At 36.5% G+C, this 23,036-nt stretch overlaps 1 protein-coding gene across 1 annotated transcript in view; it reads left to right on the top strand.

Moving 5' to 3' along the window:
- Positions 1-23,036, top strand: part of FOXK2 (forkhead box K2) — a 44,046-nt gene that overhangs the window by 8,596 nt on the left and 12,414 nt on the right. Inside the window, exons 2-6 of the mRNA XM_015822779.2 lie at positions 13,347-13,541; positions 17,289-17,436; positions 18,585-18,731; positions 20,280-20,473; positions 22,396-22,571. Of these exons, the coding sequence (XP_015678265.2) occupies positions 13,347-13,541; positions 17,289-17,436; positions 18,585-18,731; positions 20,280-20,473; positions 22,396-22,571 (860 nt within the window). The remainder of the gene's footprint in view (positions 1-13,346; positions 13,542-17,288; positions 17,437-18,584; positions 18,732-20,279; positions 20,474-22,395; positions 22,572-23,036) is intronic.

The raw sequence follows: 23,036 nt of genomic DNA, 5'->3' as shown, positions 1-23,036 counted from the left end.
ATTTTCAGATTACTTTGACCAATGGTAATGCAACGGTTTCATCTATCTTTATAACCTATCACCAGATGTGGTCTCAAAAGACCTAGAATCGTGGCTAAGAGGTCTTATGGTAACCTAATAAAATCTGATTAACACCCTCCACAAGCTCATCTGTGTTGGTGCTTATAAGCAGACTGGATGAAATTAAACTCATTTGATTTTGTTTCTCTTCATTTATGGAAACTAAGTCTCTTATCTACAGTTAATCCATAAATGATAAATTCTTATGATCTGTACTAGCTATAAATTAACAACTACATTTGTATCCAGCCCCCTTTGTTATTCAGTTTTTGTTAACTTTTAATGTTTTAATTTTTAAATGATTAATGTTTTAAAATATTTTAATTTTAAAAGTCCAGTGTTAGTCTGGCAAAGGTGTGGTGGAGTCTGGCACAGAATTGCAAGAGGGAGGGCTGTTTCCCAAGGAACTAAGATATAAATCAGCCTTGAGTTCTTGGTATGCAGAAAAAGACCCAAAAGGGATCCTCTCTAAACCTTCACAGGGTTCACCTGATAGATGAATGTGCTTTGGTCTGGCTAAATTCCTGCCTATGGGCAAACAGCAATAAAGAAACTACAAATAGTTCTTGACTTACAACCATTTCTTTAGTGACCATTCAAAGTTATAACAGCATTGAAAAAAGTGACTTATGGCTGTTTTTCACACTTATGACCGTTGCAGCATCTCCTTGGTTGTGTGATCAAAATTTGGGCACTTGACAACTGGCATGTATTTATGTATTTATGACAATTGCACTTCCCCGGGTCATGTGATCACCATTTGTAACCTTTGCAGCCGACATTTGACAAGCAGCGTCAATGGGGGAATCCATATTCACTTAACGATTGCATGATTCAGTTAGCAACTGCAGTAATTCACTTAACTGGCAAAAAGATCAAAAAAGGGGGCAAAGCTCATTTAACAACTGTCTTGCTTAGCAATGGAAATGCTGGGCTCGATGTGGTTATAAGTCTGGTGCATCAGTTGTAAACCTGATTTATTGATTGATTGATCATTCTTGCTTCTTTGCATCCAACAAAAGGAACGTTTTGCAAAGGGGCTCTTTGGTGTGCTACACCTCTGGGCTGCTTGGCACACCTTGACATCAGTGAGAGCAAGTAGACAATGCTGAGGCGGTGGAGTGCAGGTGGCAGGGGGCCAAAAGGGCATAGATGGGGGAAGATAGATGGGTGGAGGAAATTGAAACGCTAGGGTGGTTGTTAGTGCGGCCAGGCTGCCAAATGCTCATGATCACATGACCATGCAATGGCCTTAACTTGGGTCATGGGTCGTTCCATCCTAACTTTGAATAGTTGTAAGTTAAAGGCTATCTGTGGTGATTTCTATACAAACTGTTTTCCAATGAGATAAGCTTCCTGTTCAGTGTCATGAAGCAAATTGCCTTTGTTTTCTAAACTGTTAAGTTATTTTGATTTTTCCAAATGTATCTTCTTTAAAATAAGGTCATTATTTGATTGAAAGGAAATTCAGAGAAAAATCTCAGTTTCCATAAATATTGAACAAAACTAGACCTAACTTCTTGTACGGTCACAATGCTGCATGGATTTATTCGTTAATTTATTTACTTACTAATATTTTAATACTAGATAACTGCTTTTCCAGATTATATATCAATAGAGCTATATATCCTTAAAAAGTCTCCAAAAATAAGTGAGAGGAGAGAGATCAGTTTCTCAAGACCAGAGAGAAGTGATGAGTAGCATGTTGGCATTTACATGCTGGCATTCAGATCAGGCTGGCCTGATGTTACTTGCTGGAACACTTGCTTGAATAGTAATTTGTAGCTCTTGTTTCTTTAGCTGTTGGATGGGGCCAGAATTGCTGGAGCGAGCAAATGGAGCCAAGGTATGCTGCTCTTCACTTTTCAAGTTGGTAGGAACTGAATGTTCTGTCTGGCAGGGAAACTTTATGTAGCTGCTCCTTCTCTAGTTGGTTTTATTCACATGACACTCTTGACTGAGTTATCTTCGCCTAGTTAATTGATTCTCATCGTGTGCCAATGTTATACTAGTACAGGTTAATTGATTAGTTATCACTTGGCCAGTTTTTAGTCTTTTTAGCTAATATGGAGCACATTTCTTACTTTTAAAATTTCTGCCCTTCCAAGGTGGACTTCTTTCTTTTAAAATTCAGAATGGCATGATCACTGTGGATAGAAGGTGTCCTATTCCCTTCTACCTATTCCTGCTTTATTTTTATTGTCCTTTATAACTGTATGTTTGTTTGTGTATGCGTGTGTCTGGTCTATGTGACTACAGGGATGAATTTTTGTGATTCCCTCTGAGGTCTTTCTGTCTGCCATGAATGTCTGAAGATTCTGTTAACCGCATGCTCATGTAACCCTATCTACGGCATGAGGTCCTTGCTATTCATGCCTTTGTTACAGTTTCATGAGACTACTGCCACGTGTTATACATGGGGCTGCTTTAAAAGACCACCTGGAGATTTTATTTGACCTAAAATGCAGCCGCTCATGTATTACCCAGCATTCATCAATCAGACCTCATTAACCTTGTAATGAACCCTGCATTAGGTTCTGGGTGCAATTTAAAGTGCAAATATTAACCTATACAATCTTTGTGGCTTGGCATCTTACTACTTTCAGAACCACTTTCACTGAATTGGCCTAATTTATTTGATCTTGTGAGGAAAAGCAATTAATGGAGAGATGTGGGGGCCATGGCACAGAGTCACTGCTTTTATGTAGCAGCTCTGGCATAATGTTGCCTAAATGGTGATGCATATCCTGATAAATAGGTCTTCAGGGCCCTCCAGAATTGAACCACTGGCCTTGTTGGTTCAAGAGTAAGCCCATCTAGCTTGGTTCAGTCCCATTCTTCACCAGTCTGTTTTCTGGTCTGGCGGAGTTTTTCTTGGTGTGAAGGCATACTTCATCATTTGGACATGACTGTCATTAGCACAGAATTCATAGTCAACCAGCATTTCTTCATTCTAGTGACCTGCGTCCTATATGCAGACTGTTAGCCGAATTGTCAACTGCTATATGAAGTCCGGTTTATTGGTTCAAAAGCTGCTACACTGAAAACTTTTTGTACATTAATACAACATTCCCTAGGGAGTCCAGCATATAAAGACAGTAAAGAGTATCACATTATGTTACTGAGCATAAAAATACTTAATAAAAGCAATTCGGTGAAACAGTTCTGTGGCTTGCTTAGGCCATGGTAATAGTTGCGCAATGATGAGTTGCTTGTTGTTGACATTGGAGCTAAGCATATGGTGGATGGCTGTTGTGTGGAGGCTGTCTAGGAGCAAAGTTTTTGGCTCCTTGGAATAGACCCTATTGTAATACAGAAGCACTGAATAGCCAAGTGAAGCTTTCTTCCCTTGCTCATATCACAGCCAGGCCTGGGCTACTGCCCTGCAGTGGTGTCAGTGATCAGTTACTAATCCCTATGAAGGGCCTCCCCTCTACCCAAAGAGTGGTGGGGGGGAGGGTAGGATGGGGCAGTAAGGTTGTCATTGCCTTCCTTTTGGCAGTATCCATTGATAGTAAAAAAAAAAAAAAAGCAGGGGGAGGTAGAAAAGAACAGATCCTGGCTTAGTTATAATAGCACCTTAATACAAGTAGATTGTAGCTGTCTCTCAGGCTCCCTCACTCAAGTGTGGAACTTCCTTTCTTATCATCCCAAGAACATTGGCCTCTGTGTCCAAGATGAACCTAATGACCATTTCCATTTTTTACATTCATCTATGATTCCTGGAAAAAATCGCAAAGATGCTGTCTCACTTCTGAGAATTGCTCTTTTCTTGTTTGTGCAGTATCTTGCCTTTTATTTTTCTAGACCACAGATTAGCTCATATTCCTTTTTGTTCCGTTCTTGTGTCCCTATTAATCTGTCCCTCTTGGTTGCTTTTATCTTGAGTGCTATTTGATCTGTTATCTGCCCCTGGGTGTTGTAGTTTATTAATCATAGAGACCATGAGAAATTAGTTACTTGTAAGTTAATTTTTCTAGTATTCATCTGTGAATTCACATATATAAATTGTCAACCTGTGTAAAAGCCTATTTGGACTGTTAAATTGCATAGAACCTTTTGCAGAATCCCCACAGTGCAAATTAGTGTGCATTTCCTTTTATTCTTCCCAGTTCCAGAGACTACCAGATCAAAAGGAAAGTGAACAATCTTGAAACTGAATGGGAGGTACAGGAGGTTATATGAATTAATACTATATACTATGTTAACCAAGCTGGTGAAATAGATTTTGAAAGGTTTTCAAAACTAGTGATGATCTGCTGTGCTTGTTGACTATTAACCAAAGGGAGAAAATTGTATGTTTAAAAAAAAAAGCATAGCATAGCATAGCATAGCATAGCATGTTCGAAAAGGTATGTTTCCACATTGATTGTAGGAAATGTAACTGAAATGATATACTGTACAGATCAAAAAACAGATGTCCTAAAAAAAGTGCTTCCCATTCCTGGGTAAATTATCCAAAATTAGATAAAAGTGGATTTTTGTTTGGGTAATGACACACAAGCCCATAACCAAATCACAACAGGGACATTTAAATTGACTTAAAGTGTTTAATTATATTAGGTAAAAAATATTTTCTGATAAGTTATTTTGGGTAATGAAGCAAAAAGTTTGGGAATGTTAACTACTGCTCTAAATAGTTAACCAAACCCTTCATGGTTAATATGAGGAGTGATCCACATACTGCTTCATGGTTCATTAAATTTAGGTGATACACTGACTTTATTGGACAATATCATTATTAGGCTTGTCTAGAACAATATTTACATATTTCTTAGGTTTACGTTATTGTATAACAACTTGTATTGTATAACAACTTGTAGCAACAAAAGGCCTGTGGCAATTTAACAACTAACAACAAAAAATGTCTATACAGCTGATAAAGTAGATGGAATTCCATTAAGCTTCATGCAGTAGTATATTTGTTGTCTTTTATGATGTCACAAGACAATGTTTTATTTGTAAGTAGTTCTGCAGCTGTTTGCATCATTGCATCAGCAATAGCATTTAGACTTACATACCACCCCATTACATACCACCCCATGGTGCTTTACTGTGGCTGCAGCCTGTTGGGAACAGGTTGCGCAAGCAGCTGGCAGGTGAACACACATGTAAAGCTGCATTTGTGTAAGTGTGAAATCATCCCCTCCCTCTTGTCGCTGCCAGTCCGCAGAGCTGGAAAGGTTGGGGATTGCTACTTTAGTTTACAGCACTCTCTGGGCAGTTTGCAACATCAACATATTGCCCCCAACAATCTGGATCCTCATTTTTCCAAACTCCAAGGATGGAAGATTGAATCAATCTTGATCCAGTCAAGATTGAACTTCTGGCAGTGGGGAGAGTCAGCCCACTTCTGGTTATGCCAAACTTCTCCCATTTGAGAATTATGGAGGCCACTGTGCTCTTCAGTGCAGCAGAAATCTTATTGTAGCCTTCCCCAGAAGGACTAGGAGAGACATGATAGCAGTATTCCAGTATTTGAGAGGTTGCCACAAAGAGGAGGAGGTCAATTTGTTTTCCAAAGCACCAGGGGGCAGGACAGGAGAGAAGGAACCTGGAATTAAGGAGAAATTCCTAACAACAGTATTCCAATTGTCCTCCTAACAGTGAGGACAATTAACCAGTGAAACAGCTTGCTTTCAGAAATTGTGGGTGCTTCATCGCTGCAGGTTTTAAAGAAGAAACTGGACAGTCACTTGTCTGAAATGGTATAGGACAGGAGTGTCAAACTGCCGGCCCATGGGCCGGATGCGTCATTGCAAAACCGCGCCTACCCCATTGCCGGCAATGGCAAAAAAGTTCCGATACGTAGCGCGACGTCACGTGACATTGCGAGTTTGACACGTCTGGTATAGGAACTCTGAGCAGGGGGTTGGGCTAGAAGACCTCCAGGCTCCCTTCCAGCTCTATTCTGATTCTGATTCTAATCCTGTCTCTGAGCTCTGCAGACAGTTCCTTTGACCTCATGGCTTTTGCTACAGCATGCATTGCCAGCTGTGAGGACTTCTGTAGAGAGGTGTGTGCCTTTCCAAATAATGTCCAACCAATTTAACTTACCACAGGTCGACTCCAGTCAAGGTGTAGAAACATGTCAGAAATGGGAGGCTCCTGAACTAAATTTCAAGTGTTGTTGCAAAGGGTCTGAATACTTACACCAATGTGATATTTCAGTTTTTTCTTTTTAATAAATTTACAGTCATTTCTAAAATTTCTGTTTTCACTTTGTCATTATAGGGTACTGAGGAAAAAAAATGAATTTCAACAACTGTGGAATCAGGCTGTAGTATAACAAAATTGACAAAAGTGAAGGGGGTCTGAATTCTTTCTGAATGCACTGTACACGTGACTTTTCATCCAGAACCCAGCTAAGGATCCCATCTGCTTTGGAAATTGTTTTTTTTTTAAGGGGGCAGGGTTGACTTAGTAGGGGGTATCTTTTTTTAATTGGGAATTTGGTAGAGAAAAGGAACATGCATATGTGAGAGTGAGACTCAGACTTCTTAAAAGAGCTTCAGGACAGAGGAGAATTTAGTGAAGATAGCAGCATTGGGGGGGGGGAAGGCATCAGAAGGAGCAGCACATTTCCTTCTCTAAAGCACAAAAGTTGCCCAACAAGAACTGAGGACCACTCCACCCCAGGTCAAAATTGCTGAAGGAGTGAAGAAAGGTGAGGACTGTGAGGTCATGGGCCACAAGAGTTGTAAAGCAGCACCTGAGTAAGTGGCTTCCTCAAAATAACAGCAATAGGGTGAGGAAGAGCAAGCCTGGAAGTGATGATGGAGAATTATGTGTGCATGGATATAATAGGAACCATGGAACAGAAGGAAGCAAGATGGCAAAATATAGTACAGAAAATCTCAGGAAGTGTAAACTGAGGACGAAGTAAAGGGTTGGAGCAGAAGAAAGCTCCCCCCTTTTACATATCCAGTCAAAAGTTGCAGTAGTGGCCAAGTGACCAGATAATAACCCAAAAGGCCAATTTGGAGAGCAGGTATCCGAGGAAGCTTCATGAACACTGACAATTGGCCTTGAAGTGTTGGCTTTATCAAAATTTTCAGTAACCTAAGACAACAGGTATACACTGTATGGGCTGAAATTTGTTTCCAGAGGAAAACACTGCATCTTGCATGTTTTGGAAACACCTGGCTGTTGGCTTCTATTTAGTTAATGGAAATGATTATATTAAATAAGTCCCCTGTAAATATCAACCGACGATCTTTACACTAATCACGTTAGTGACCGAATTTACGTCGATTGTTCCTTTACAACAATTGCACAAATCTGGTACCTGACTACCGGTGTAAACCTCAAGACTCAAATATGACACAAAAGTGTTTTACGGGTAGTAATACAACGGAACGGATAAGTATGTGCCAACGACACAAGAAAATGGCATTTACAGCAGTCATTTACCAGAAAGCAAACTGATGAGATTACTTTCTATATAATAGTCATGTCCTTTTGGATGCTTCATAGTGTCCCAGCTTGCCTTTTTTCCTGGATTTATGAGCAAACGTCCAAATAAACTGCAGGCTTATATCTTTACTTTGTTATAATACATGTGGAGCGTATACAAAGTCTACAGCCATTTTTGTAAAGGAATACGTTTTTTCACAGCAGGTATCTAGTTTTGTGCTATGCCAGTTTCCTGAAGATTATTAACTGACACCTAGCTATGAGATCTGAATGTGCCCTCCCTTCATCTCAGTATAGCTTTTTGTCTCTTTTCTTTTTTCTACCCTATAATGCCAGTTTTGTTTGGAAGTCCTACAGATTGTGTAAATAGAAAAATAGGAAAAAAACAACATCTATCAGTTTTTTGCATTAAAATAGTAAGAATGATAAAATGAAAAGAAGAAAGTTGAGTTAGGGCTTATGAGAATTGACTTGAGTAACATGTATAACTTGTTGAAACAGCTTTTTGAAATCTGCAGCAAGTGTAGACATGCAGTCTTCTTCCTATCAAATTATATTTGCTCATGGTTGACGATATAATGACCACAAAACAAGCTTGTATTTAGTCTTGGTCTTGAGAATTACCAAATACTGTAGTGTTTTCATAGGCCGAGTTTCTTTTATATTTGTATAGAGGAGCCTCAAATTCCAGAAGCATTACATGGTAAGTTTAATGAATTAATGTCTGGTTTCCCTGCAGCTCATGTGACAAGGAATTGTATAAGCTGCTTCCCATTGATCCCTGCTTTCCAACTCTTTTGTGTCTTCAGCTTGCAGAAAAGGATGAAGAGCTTGGTTTCTACAGTAACTACAGCCTGCAGGCAAATTTTTTTTTTACAGTATTCTTTTTAGACTGCAAAGATGCAGTGTATTTTGTTACTTTAGAAACTTTTTTACAAACAGACCACGAAATTTAAAATGTACCAAATTTCGGCATTTTCTACCCCCTTAAATATGTACACTCGTTTCATGAAAATTAGGTCTACCATCCAAAAAAATTTTACAAATTATCATTGTCCTTTTTTTTACGTTTCTTTTAATGCTACGTTTATATATGTAAGAGTTTCTTTATTATCACATTTTCCCCGAAGTTTAATGAAAAAAGATAACAAGAAAAGGAAATGAAGTTAAAATATATTGTTAAAGCAGTTAACAGTAAAGAATGCTATATATACCTGTGTAATGTAAATATTCAAGTATACAGGTAGTCCTTAACTTATGACAGTTCGTTTAGTGACTGTTCAAAGTTACAGAGGCACTGAAAAAAGTGAGTTATGACCAGTTTTCACTCTTATGACTGTTGTGACATCCCCATGATCATGTTATCAAAATGTAGACATTTGGCAATTGACTCATATTTATGATGGTTGCAGTGTCCTGGGGTCACGTGATTCTCTTTTGCAACCTTCTGACAAGTAAATCAATGGGGATGCCAGATTCACTTAATAGTTTAACAATTACGTGATTCTCCTAACAACTGTGGCAAGAAAGTTGTAAAATGGGGCAAACTCACTTAACAAATGTTTCACTTAGCAACAGAAAGTTTCAGCTGTGGTCGTAAGTCGAGGACTCCCTATATATATTGCATTGGCATCTTCGGGAATCAGTGAACTAAAGTGAATGAGAATGGGTAAATTTAATTCAGATGACCATTATAATTACTACTGTGAGCAAGAATTCCTTAGAAGAAATGAAGTAGCCCTCAGTCAATAAAAGAGTGGGAAAAGCAGTACTGGATACAGTCTAAAAAAAACAACAGAATGGTCTCTGTTCAAGTGCAAGGCAAACCATTCAGCATTATAGTAATCCAGGTCTGTGCTCCAACCACTGATGCAAAAGAGGCTGAAGTTGATTGGTTCTATGAAGACCTATAACACTTTCTAGAACTAATACCAACAGAAGATGTCCTTTCATCATAGGGGATTAGAATGCTAAAATAGTAAGTCAAAGAGTAACTAGAATAACAGGCATGTTTGGCCTTGGAATACAGATTGAAGCAGGGCAAAGGCTAACAGAGTTTGTCAAAAGAACATGCTGTTCATAGCAAACACTTTTATTCAACAACTCAAAAGACGACTCTGCACATGGACTTCACCAGATGGTTAATACTGAAATCAGATTGATTATGTACCTTGCTGCCAAAGGTGGAGAAGCTCTATGCAATCAATAAAAATTCAGTGCTCACTGGCTCAAATCAAGAGCTTCTTACTGCAAAATTCAGGCTTAAATTGAAGAAAGTAGGGAAAAATTAGATATGACCTAAATCATATCCCTTATGAATATACAGTGGAGGTGATGAATAGATTTAAAGGACAGGATCTGGTAGACTGAATTGCTGAAAAACTATGGATGGTCACGGAGGTTCGTAACATTGTACAGGAGGCAGCAAGTAAAACCATCCAAAAGAAAAAGAATGAGGCTTTATAAATAGCTGAAGAAGAAATAAAGGGAAAGGCAAGGGAGAAAGGGAAAGATATACCCAACTGAATGCAGATTTCCAGAGAATAGCAAGGAGAGAGACAAGAAGGCCTTCTTAAATGAACAATGGAAAGAAAGGAGAACAATAGAATGGGAAAGACTAGAGATCTTTTCAAGAAAGTTGGAGATTATCAAGGAAACTTTTCATGTAAAGATGGGCATGATAAAGGACAAAAATGGTAGGGATCTAATAGAAGCAGAAAAGATTAAGGTGAGGTGGCAAGAATACACAGAAGAACTATACAAGGGAGATCTTAATGTCCCTGATAACCTTGATGATGTGATCGCTGACCTTGAACCAGGCAACCTGGAAATAAACAGCCTCTTGTCTTGATGAAGATGAAAGAGAAGATTGCAAAAGTTAACTTGAAACTCAAGATTAAAAACTAAGATCATGGCATCTGGTCCCATAATTTCTTGGCAAATAGAAGGAGAAGAAATGGAAACAGTGACAGATTTTATTTTCTTAGGCTCCAAGATCACTGTAGACAGTGAATGAAGCCATGAAATTAAAAGATGCCTGCTGCTTGAGAGGAAAGCTTTGGCAAACCTAGATAGCATATTGAAAAGCAGAGACATTGCCAACAAATATCTATATAGTCAAAGCTATAGTTTTCCAAGTAGTAATGTATGATTGTGAGAGCTGGACCATAAAGAAGGCTGATGCTTTTATATACCGTATTTTATAAAAGACCTTAGCATCTAATAAAATTACAAGTTGATTTTTGTTTTTATTCAAATCAATTAAAGTTACAACTAATATGGAATGGAATGGAATGGAATAGAGCTGGAAGGGACCTTGGAGGTCTTCTAGTCCAGCCCCCTACTCAAGCAGGAGAACCTATACCATTTCAGACAAATCTAATGTCTGCTAATTGCCTAGTTTTTATACACACTGATCATTCTTAACAAACGATATTTACTAACACTGCTGTTATGATCTTTGTATCAACATTCATGAATGAGATTGGATGATAATTAGCATCCACGTTTTACTTGCTATTAGTATAACAATAATATAAGCCTGACTGAATGCTGCAGATGCAATTCCCTTATCAAATATTTCGTACAATTGACAAAATGTTGGCACTAAAAGGTCTGTAAAAATTTTATACCACTTTTAGGGTATGCATCCATTCTTTGTGTTTTACCACTGGCCTCTTTTATAATTATTTGTTTAATCTCTGTCTCAGATAATGGGGCAAATAAAAGCTGTTTTTTTGCATGTCATCCAAATGCAGTAGATTTTATTTTGAAAAAAATCTGTATCTTCATTCAATACAGAACTAATTGTTCTTTTCCAAGTTCAGGATCCAATATTTTATTAAAATCTCCTCCTATTACCAGTTTATCATTAAATTAACTCATTCAAATATTGAAAACATTCATAAAACATAATAGGATACCATAATATTAACCCCAATTATTAGAATCCATGCTGTTATATCAACATGACTATTTTTTTGAATCAAAATGCCCACCCTTTTAGTTTTTCTCAAAATATTTGTGACCAAACCTCTCCGACCCAATCCTTCATTAATAAAAATTTGTCTTGTTCCATTAGATGAGTTTTTTGTAGTAAGCAATGCTGCCCTTGTGGGTTAAGACATCATTTAAAAGTGCTCTTGGCCACATATTATTGTAATTATTTTTTCTTTTTTAGAAAAAAGAAGCTGAAATGTTTGGAAAGGAAATTAGCTTAAGGACATACTGGGCCAAACTGATATGGAGGTGAAATTTTATAAATAATTATATTTCAGGCAATGCTGAGTCTGTTCAGTATCACTATAATAGCTTCAATAGTATGAGAAAAAAAATTTCTGTTTAAATAGGATTTATTTGAAAACCATTTTGGCCTAAAAAAAGAAAGTAAGGAAATCTTTAGATATTTTAGACTTTGTCAGTGGGCGGGTTCCCTTAGGATTCCATCAGTTGACCTATATGTGTGTTATGTATGTGTACATTTTTGAGAGCAGGCAACATAATTTCATTTTTAATGTGTGCCAGTGTGCCCACAGTAAAAAAAAATGACAATAAAGATTATCTACCTTATCTATCTTTTTATTTATCTTAATTTCATACTATGTTTTGGAGAAGTCCTTATAGATGGGTTCAGAATGACCATATTTATTCATTTATTTGTAAAATTTATTAGCTGCCCATCTTGCCACAAAGTAAATCTGGGCGGCTTACAGTATTAAAAGATAGAACTGTATAATTTATAATAATATAGACACAATACTATAAAATCAGCCTAGCTAAAAGATGGGGGAAGGGAGTATGATGAGAAGGGGAGGGGGTGGGATGTTTTGTTAATCTATTCATACACCCCTAATGTGAAACCCTTCTGTTGGAGCCCCAAGTCAACTGGCAGAGCCAGATCTTTAAGCTGTTACTGAAGGTAAGGAGGCTGGAGCCGACCTCATTCTGGGAGGCAAGATGTTCTAAAGGGCAGGTGCAATGGCAGAGAAAGCTTTTCTCCTGGATCCCACCAGCCAGAATTCCCTGGCCCATGGGGCCCACAGTGTGTCCCCTCTGTCGGCATGGGTAGGGAGGGCTAATTCAAGTGCAATGAGACGGTCCTTATTGTCATATACTAGAACCATATGTCAGTATAGGACTGTTATTAATATTTACAGTGGCAAAAATAGGGCCTGCAAAAAAAAATTCCCTTACTACACTTATTTTTTTTTTTCCAAACACAAATCCAGATAGGGAGGAAGGGTGGATGAAGATGTATGGATGTGATCTGCAAAGATGCTCCATAGCGGCCTTGTACTATTCTGAATCACCTGATCTTTGTGAGACATTGTATAACATTACTTTGAAAATAAGTCTGTTAAGGCAGAGGCCCCCGACCTTTTGAGCACCAAGGACCGGTGCTGTGGAGAAAGGTTTTTCCATGGACCAGAGGGGGTGTAGTTTCGCGTGCTGCCTGCATCCCGCAGATGGGGCTTTGCTTGTTTGTGCGGACCGGTTGCTGGCACCCTGCGGACTGGTGCCGGTCCACGGACCAGGGTTTGGGGACCCTGTGTTAAGGCATTAGCCTCATAGTTTCCTGATTAAAGAACTTGAATCATCATCAAATAACCTTAATGCTGGTTTTTATACCACTTCAACATTTATTAAATAATTATTGATTGCAATTTTGGTATATAAAAATCAAAAGTAAAATCCACAGAATAACACATTTCTAAATTAATGTGATTGTATTTACCATATATTCATTATGTAGTTTTATAACAATTGTATATATTTTCTTTTTTAATATTTTATTAGTATGAGTGCTGTTGTAATTATGCAAATAAAGAAAACCTTTATTTCAGTTAACACCTTTTGTTTTTACTTTTCAGGTGTACATTCAGGTTTCCCAGCACAAACATCAAGATAACATTTACAGCTTTATCCAATGAAAAGAGAGAAAAACAGGAGTCCCCACAGTCCCCAGTGAAACCTGTACAACCCCAGATTTCTCCCCTAACAATAAACATTCCAGACAACATGGCTCATTTGATTAGCCCTCTTCCTTCTCCCACAGGAACCATCAGGTATTTTTATGTTGTGTTGCTGCATTTAGGTTTATCGTTGAACTACAAAAATGTCATACTAATCTGTAATTTAAATTTCTACAATCACATTTAACATCCTTGGAGCAAATTATTTTTGCTTTTTTTTTCTGTGGCCACTTAATCATATTTACTGGCATTAGATGAAATTCCAGCAATCATTCTTGGTTAAATTAGCGATGATGCTGACAGTCTCATTAATTTCAGTGTGGGCTTGACCTATTTATGCATAAGGAATATAAATGTGTGGGGCCTTATTTGAAGAGAAATAAATGTATACATATGGGGACTTAAAACAATATGTATTTATTATGTGTTATTATTTACTTATTATGTATTCATCGGATTGTGAGGTTGCCCAAGTCCAAAAGCAACCTATGGGTGGCTTCACATAATTAAAAAAACAATATCATATTAAAAATTTCCCTGAGGAAACAATTAAAAACATTTCATATGTTCCCAAACTAGAGGGACCCTAACCCACCAGATGTCATTGTTTAATTGTTAGGACCTTGAAGTAAACCATTCTATCTGATCATGGAGAATAGGCAGATACTATGAAAGACAAATATTCTCCAAATAACTTGATCCTAGTTTGTGCACATCTTTATAGATAGTAGTTAGCATCTTGAATTCCATCTGAAGGTTTTCTGCAGTTCATGAAGCAGAGGTGTTACATAGGCATAGCAAGGCTGCGGGACTAACTGGCTTCTGAGCGGGCAGTTCCATGTAGTGATAGTGTTTAACTGCCAACCAGCCTCTCTGGGAGAAATAATGCTGAGGGCAGAAGAGTATCTTCCTATCAAGCAGATTAAGTTATTTCTGTGATCTTCTGATTTCTTTAAATGGACTCATAGTTTAGCATGAAGTGTGAAAATAACATTTGGAATCATTTTTGTGTGCAGCAGGCTGCTTTATGAAAGTGTGTTGCTTTGTTACAATAACAGTTTGTTCAAACGAACGTTAACCTAACCTTCCTTGATACAAATCATAATTAATTGCCTTATGTACACAGGTATACAAACTATAGGTACTAAAACTATAGAATTAAAACAGAGGAAGTATTTGTTTCTAAAATATTTGAGAAATGTTTTAACTAAGAAAAGCATCTGTGCCTCATTCTGTGCAAATATTTTATTATTTATCATTCCTAATATAACCCTTGCATTCTTTAAATGCTATTGCAGAAAATTGTCCTCTCCATGTGGCAATATAAGGCAAAGTGTGCAACTAGAAGGGGATATGTTGTCAGTGAGGCACCCTGTACAATGGCTTGGTGTTAATGTGACCCAGATCAGTATATTGTATGATAAAAAAGTACTTAATTTAATTAAAACACATGCCAATGGTCTGAGAGCATCTTTAGTAATTCTTGATATCAGGAAAAAACTTTACTTCATGTAAGATTAAAAACATCATTTTCAGTCTGAACAAAACATAAACAACATGCCCAGGAGAGGTAATTGTGACCATATTCATCTTTCTCGTGAGGGAAGTGACTAGATCTTTATATGTTAACCAGTGCTCAGATATGAGCAGTATAAGAAAGAACTCAGAAATGTTTTTTCTCCTATGGAACATCTATGTTTATAAATTAAATTTATATATTCTGTTATTCTGTTATTTATAGCATTCCTATATAAGCATTAAGTACTTAACACTTTTCTCAAGAAAAATTAAAAACCCAAATATTAACTTTTTAGTGGAATTCATAATCTTACAGCATTTTAAAATGTGTCATTCTAAAATGCAATAAGTTTTAAATGATCTTAAGACTATTGTTATAGTGCATTATTAAAATATTTTCATTCATTTTATTAAATGTGTTTATATGAACCCCGATCTACCAAAGGTACTGTGGGCTATGTTTTCAAACACCATTCTGAAACAGCAGGAACATTTTCTCTGTTTTAATTAATCTGGAATGCAGACAAATTTCTTCAGCTAAATTGTTTGATAAGTTTCAAAAACATATCTGAGATGTTACAATAAAATTACTTTAGAATCTTCTATTAATAAATAACCTACTTATGATCTACTTTCAATACAAATTCTCCTAAACAAATTGATTAAAAATGATAAAAATCTGTTGGGGAATTATAACTCTGCTAACAATCGTAATGACCATGTGATACCTATTTTGATATAACATTCCAATTATGTTCTGTTTGTTCACATTATATACCAATGCAATATATAATGCAGTAAGCCACCCTTTAAATCTGTAGACTTGTTTCATATTACTTTTTATTATATCTACCACTTGCTTTAAAGTGCACTTTCTGTTTCATTTCCCAGAATTTTCATTATAGGCAGCCCTTGATTAATAACCATTTGTTCAGTGACCATTCAAAATTGTAACAGAGCTGAAGGAAAGACTTAATGAAGAGACTGTGCTTGAAGTTACATTGTTGCAGCAACCCTGCAGTCATGTGATTGTGCTTTGGGCACCTGGCAGCCTATTACCACTGGTTGCCAAGTGCCCTGCGATCATGTGATCACTATTTGTAATCTTCCTTGCCAGGTTTTCCCAGAAAGTAATGGGAAGGGGGCAGGGAAAATTGGAAGCTGCTGCTTCTGCCTGTTGAGAGGACTCCCGCTTGTCTCTGTGAGCTGACTGCAAACAACCCATGTTGCAAATATTCTGTACCAAATTCTGCTTGGATTTGTGGATGTATGCAGCATGGGGCTTGTGCAGTCAGCCATCAGAAATGAAGGAGTTTAATGCCTTGTGCTACAAACACTCCATGCCAAAATCCTGCTTTGATTTTGGGATGGATGTTTTTCAGCATCCCCCTTTGAGTGTAAAAGAGCTGCTTGCCATAGGGATTCAACCCCACACAGAGCTAAATCCAGCAGATAGATTTTTCAGTCTGTTTACTTCATGAGACATTGCTCAATGACCACAGCCAGGAGTGCTAGGATTGGGGTTGTTGACTGAAGCAGTGACATGACATCTCACTTAATGTTTGCTTTGCTTGGTGACTGAAGAATCTTGTCACAGTTGTGATCATAAATCAAAGACTATTTGTATATTTGCATGTATGAGCCTATTCATTCTAGGATTAATTTAATTTATATATCTTACTTTTAAAACTAGGGCTACCATATCTAGGCTGCAAAAATCTAAATGGTCACTGAGATAGTACCAAGAGATACCAGAAGTTCTAACTCATTGAAAATGGTTTCATGTATTTTTGGAGTCCAGATATGGTAGTCCTGCTTAAAACATATTATTATTAGGCATGTTTATAATAATTTGTTTTATTAATATCAAGTCTTTAGATTTAATATTATGCTTTTAATAACATTTATTCTGGCATAATTATTATGATCTGATTCTTCCAAATAGTGCACTAAACTAATAGTTGTCAAAGGAAGAGTAGACACTTACCATAAGGGCAGGCGTTTTATAATAAAGGCAAATAGATTTGTTCCATCTTGCCTGTCACTGAAAATCTAGAATTAAACTTGTTTTTAACCTCTCAAGGGATTGTATTTGGAATAGATACAATATTTGCAAAGATGTTCTTATAAATATATATTTTGATGGTAATACAGAAGGAAAATCTGTGTCCTTTTAATTGTCATTCCCCATTAATGTGAGTATAACTCAAGACAGTTGGAGAATGTTTGTTCAGGAAATTATGTTTAGCTGAAGGAAATTATTGGATACAATGATATATATTCTGTAATGAAATAGACAACTCTTTTCATATTGTTTTATAGTGCTGCAAATTCCTGCCCATCTAGTCCTCGTGGTGCAGGTTCTTCAGGGTACAAAATGGGTCGTGTAATACCATCTGACTTACATCTTATGGCTGACAATTCACAGTCAGAAAATGATAAGGAAGCATCTGGTGGAGATAGCCCAAAGGTGAGATTCTTTTTATTAGAATCCATTTGTAAAATCAGTTACTGAGTAGTATAATGGAAGTTAATTGAAAAATATTGCTTTAAAAAGTAAACAGAAATAATATTTATGTGTAGTTAGCAATTTTTAACCCTAACCCCCTCCTCCCGTTGTTTCTCCTCTTCTGCAAACATCTAATGTCATGGGCGTCTGTGTTTTGAATGGACATACTGTCTGCTGTGATCCCCAGTTCTTACCTCATTTTTCTTCTAGACAAGTGATAAGCTGTTGGAGGATATTAAGCTAGCATGGATACCAGAAACCAGGCAATACTTGCAAGATTTAGAAGAAAAACACTTAAACTCTACCACTTGCAGCTTCTCTATTCAGCCTTTCTTACAGTGATAATCTGAAAGGGGATCTTTAGGTAAAGAGATCCTGCAATAAAGGTGGCATATACATTAACAAATAAGTATATAAACAAAAATGCTGTTCTGCCCCTCCCCCAAAAAAGCATATTTGGCTTTTGTACTTTTGCTGTAATTCCCCAAACAATCTGCTAATTGCCCCTACCTGAACAACAGACTAGCTCAATTAGTGAGTTGTAAACCCAAAGATGAATGGCCACAAATACAGAAAGGAAAAAATCATGTACTACGTGGTGTATAGGAAGAATGCTGTTTTGTGCTTCTTTTAAAGATTTTGGGTTTTTTCTCTATTGATACATTCCTAGAAATGGATGGGGTTGGTGAATAGAGAGCTGTATACTCAGGAGGTAGCATGTCTGAGCAAGGATAGTGAGTGCTGATTAGTTGAAGTTCTCAGATAGGCCAAACTACTGTTATCTAGTTGTTTTAGGATGAATTTAATCCCCACATGACAAACAATATGCTTAAGAGTTGCAGGGTGAATATACTAAGAGAAAAAAACATGGTAGCAGTAAAGCACATTAGAGATATTTTACCCTTGGAATGGATTGTGGCGGACACAGCTCTATGTTGATAAAATTGAAAATGCAAATTTGTAATAACAATGAAAAAGTTGTTCAATGTGCATGATGGTATCTTTCAAGAAATAATGTCCTTTGTATTATATTATAAAGTTGATGTTATATTTCTAATGTTCCTGAAGGGATAAGCTAATTTAATTCTGTTATTATTTTTAATATTTAGGATGATTCAAAGCCACCTTACTCCTATGCACAACTAATTGTACAAGCAATTACAATGGCTCCTGATAAGCAACTTACACTAAATGGAATTTATACGCACATAACTAAAAATTATCCTTACTACAGGACAGCAGACAAGGGCTGGCAGGTAAAAATTATTAATATTTTTTTAAATGAGCATACTATGGTGGGTTGAAGGTAGACATCTTAAAGTATATTGTTTGCATAGAACATTTTGGGGAGACAATTCTGGAGAGCTGTTTCTTCCTTAAGACCACATCAGTCTAGCTATTTCAGGAATAGTCTAGTTTTTTCTGGAAATTGTCTAAACCAGGAGTAGCTTTGTGATGTTTCAGATAAAACATGATGCTTCTTGTAGACTTTTCCTTTCCCGTAGACTTTTCTTCATTAAATAGTTTACTTCACCACTTTTAATGCTACGTTGCAAATTGTGCCATTTATATTTCTATACAATCTAGTTTTGATTATAAAATATGAAGTTGAGATATCTTTACATATAGGAAGAATATATTGAAATTAAACAGTTTGACATTAATAGTGTGTAGAATGTCCTTATAAGCGCAGGAGTTTTGTGCAATGTTCTTCTAATACTAGATTCTTAAAATTATCAAACCAAATAACATTTATTCCAATTTCAATAACTTTATATTACTATAGATTCATCCTAATTCCTATAGCCTGTGAATGTCTGAACTTTGAAAAAAAAACTATGGTCTCTTGTTTTGCTCATATTAACATATGTTGGGCTGTATATTTTGAAGTTTATTATTATTGTTGTTGTTAATTGTTGTTATTGTTATTATGGTTGGTCATACAATCAACCTGATGTTTAAAGTGGATTTGGCATTTTTATCCACCTCTTGAGTTGTTCCCAAGGATCTGGGATAGGCAGATGTTGTTGTTTGATGGTAAAGGTATTGTTGCAGGATGTAAGCTGTTCCAAGCTGCCTTTTGCAATTGACTCATGGTGATTTTGTCAATGCTGATGATGTTCAAGTGGTACATTAGATATTTTGGGATTGTACTCAAGATGCTTTTTACTATTTTTTACTATCTTTGGGTTTTTTTTGCCACAGTTGTTCTACTTCTGTTTACAGATCTTTGTTGTTATTACATGTGGATAATCTACAACAGGCATGTCAAAGTCAAGATGTCACATGATGTCGCGCAATGTATTGCAACTTTTTCCCCATTGCCAGCAATGTGGTGGGTGCAGTTTCACCATGATGCATCCGGCCCATGGGCCGGCAGTTTGACATGCCTGATCTACAGTTAAACACACAGTCTAAAACTGGTGGGAACTTAATAATTCAAGTCCTACTCAAGGACCTAAGAATAAGAAAACATCTTAATTATATGAGCTAAGTTGGATGTTTCTTGAAAAATTAGAAGCATTATTATTTCCAAAATGACACCCGCATTGTGGTATGCATACTTAAATTTAATGTGAAATAAAATCTTAAAAATTAAGAATTTAAAAAATGTGACCCTGGGAACTTTGGAGATCAAGACTGCGGAGAAATATAATTAAGGGGAAATTGTTGAATGACTGATGGAAGAGGCTTGATGTGAAAACACCAAACTTGGAGAATTCTTATAAAAGTGTTTTCCTTAGAATATATTCCACCTTAATACTGAAATGGATGATTTCTTTGTTTTCTTTTATGACTCACAGAATTCAATACGTCACAATCTCTCTCTGAATCGTTATTTCATCAAAGTACCACGTTCCCAGGAAGAACCAGGCAAGGGTTCCTTCTGGAGGATAGATCCTGCCTCTGAAAGCAAATTAATAGAACAGGCTTTTAGGAAAAGGCGGCCAAGGGGAGTACCTTGCTTTAGAACCCCACTGGGACCTCTTTCTTCTAGGTAAGGTATTGAGGACAACAACTTAAATATAGCAGTTCAGAGGTTTTCCTTTAAGTGTACTTCAGGGTCTATTGACCGAAGGATGATCGTCACCTGTCTAAACCAGGGCTTTTCAACCAGTGGTACGGGTACCACCAGTGGTACATTGGCACCTGGCAGGTGGTACGCGGCCCTGCCCAGCCTAGCCAAGTGTAGCAGGGGAGGGAACAATCCAAAGCACAGTGCAGGACTTGCCGTGAGAGAGTCCTCAGGAGCTGCAGGGGTAAGTCGAGGACTACCTGTACTTTATCACTTTTTTCCTTTTTTGGGGGGGGGTCATCAAGTTTTTGCTTGTCAAAAGGTTAAAAAAGGGGATCACATGACCCTGGGACAGTGTGACCATCATAAATATGAATCAGTTGCCAAGCATCCAAATATAAATCACATGACCCTGGGCATGCTGCAATGGTCGTAAGTGTGAAAAATGGTCATAAGTCATTTCAGTGCAATTGCAACTTTAAACAGAGTTTTTTGGGGGTTTTTTTTTGTTGGTCATCAAGTTTTTGACACCTTGCTAGGTGGTACTCGAATATTGCCATATCCTAAAAGTGGTACAGTCGGTGAAAAGGTTGAAAAGCCCTGGTCTAAACAACAGAGATGTTCATCAAATAAAGAAGCAATAGTACAACTGTTGGGGCAGAAAGGAATTATTAACATTTTCTCCTTGAGGAGGTTTGGTGGGGCTTTTATGCTTACATCTGATTGCAGTACTGAGGAAGAAATGTTCCCTGGAGTTGCTACTGGCTGTGTTCACACATAAAGATCTAGCAAATGTATTTGCATATATACTAAGCATAAGTATTGATTTATTTATTCCATTTATTAAATTAAATTAAAAATTAAATTCCCGAAAAAGGCAGTAGCAAGCAACTGCTATATTGTTGCCAAGAAATACATTCATGTTTCAGACTATATCTTTATAGTCACCAAAGGTCAATCTTAAGGAAGAAAAACTTGATGTTTACTTTTAGCAAACAAATCACTTGATATTTTCCTTGTAGTCTCAGCCATTTTTTTAAAAAAAATATGGGAAAAATACTTGGGCTTAAAGAAAAGAGCAGAGAGAAAAGAAAGTAATACCACAGTATTTAACCTTTTCAAATCACATGTTGCTTTTATGCTCCAAATTACTATTCCCAGCAGCATTTTTCCTATGAAAATTGGAATGTATTCATATTTTCACAAAAAAGATGTGCTTAGCAACTACAAAATTGACAAGTAATTTTATCCTGTTAAGTATTTGGAATAATTTAATAATTATTAAATAAATTAATAGTTTAAAGAATCAAAAAAGGCTTGAATTAGGAGTGGGTAAAAGGTGGAACGTATAGCTTTAAGATAAAGGAGTACAAATAGAAATTCTAGTTTTCATTATAGAAATTGAATTAAATTTCAATTAAATTTCAATTTTAATTCAAAGTAATTAAATTTAAATTTTGTTTAAACTGCAATTTATTATTTAGGCATTGTCTGAAACATGCATCTCGGTAAACAACTCTTTGTTTGAAATAAGTCTTGTGTTTTAGAGAAGATATGAAAGTAAATTGAGTGGAAAAACCAATATTAAAGTATTTCACTTTAATTATAGAATGTAGGACATGTGTTTCTATTATTAAAATTCTCACTAATTTTTTGGCCCATCTATACCAGTTTCTCATTCTGTACTTCTGAATAAACACTTTGCCTGCCTTTAAGTTATCTCTACAAAGCTTCTGTAATCAAGAACATCTCCTTCTCCTTCATTGGCAAGAACATCTACTGCTATTTAAACCCCAAAAAATCCTCCTGGTGGAAAGTGTACGAATCAGATAATTTTTTGTGGGTTACTGTAATAGTTGTTAATTTTATGTCTAAAAGTGGCCATTTCTGTTCTTTGTTTGCAGAAGTGCCCCAGCTTCTCCTAATCATTCGGGAATATTATCTGCTCATTCGAGTGGTGTCCAAACCCCAGAAAGCCTGTCAAGGGAAGGGTCTCCTGTCCCAATGGAGCCTGAGCCAAGCAGTATCCAGCCAAAATTAGCAGTAATACAAGAAGCACGATTTGCACAGAGTGCCCCAGGTGAAAGAAATGTTCATGCAATGCTTGTGTACTAAAATTACGTTGATACATTTTATTATTATCAAAATATAAAATACAAACAGAAATTTAAAAAAGTAATAGAAAACTTGGGGGGGAAGAAAGAAAAGATATGGTGTAAAGAGGGAAAAGGGAAGAAAAAGGCACCAACTTCCAATTCTCTTTAACACAGTACAAGATAACAACATTACAACCTCAACTTTTTACTTTTACACAAAGTAAAAGCCATTTCTATAGCAACAAACTTCTATAATCAGCAAAAACAAAAATCAAAGTTTCATTTTTTTTCTATTGCAAGCACAAAATCCAAAAGCAATTTCCAAATAGAAACAAAACTAAATATATTCTCTTTTTTGGATAAACGAGTCTAATTTAACCATCTCTGCTTCTCCTTGCTGTGGGGAATAGTATATGCTTCTGTTTACTCAATAATCTTTATAATTTTAT

This window comes from Protobothrops mucrosquamatus, unplaced genomic scaffold, assembly GCF_001527695.2.
Source record: "Protobothrops mucrosquamatus isolate PMUCROS unplaced genomic scaffold, P.Mucros_1.0 scaffold1675, whole genome shotgun sequence".
Classification (NCBI taxonomy): domain Eukaryota; kingdom Metazoa; phylum Chordata; class Lepidosauria; order Squamata; family Viperidae; genus Protobothrops; species Protobothrops mucrosquamatus.
Note: the sequence above shows the minus strand (reverse complement) of the source record. Positions and strands in the feature narration are given on the sequence as shown.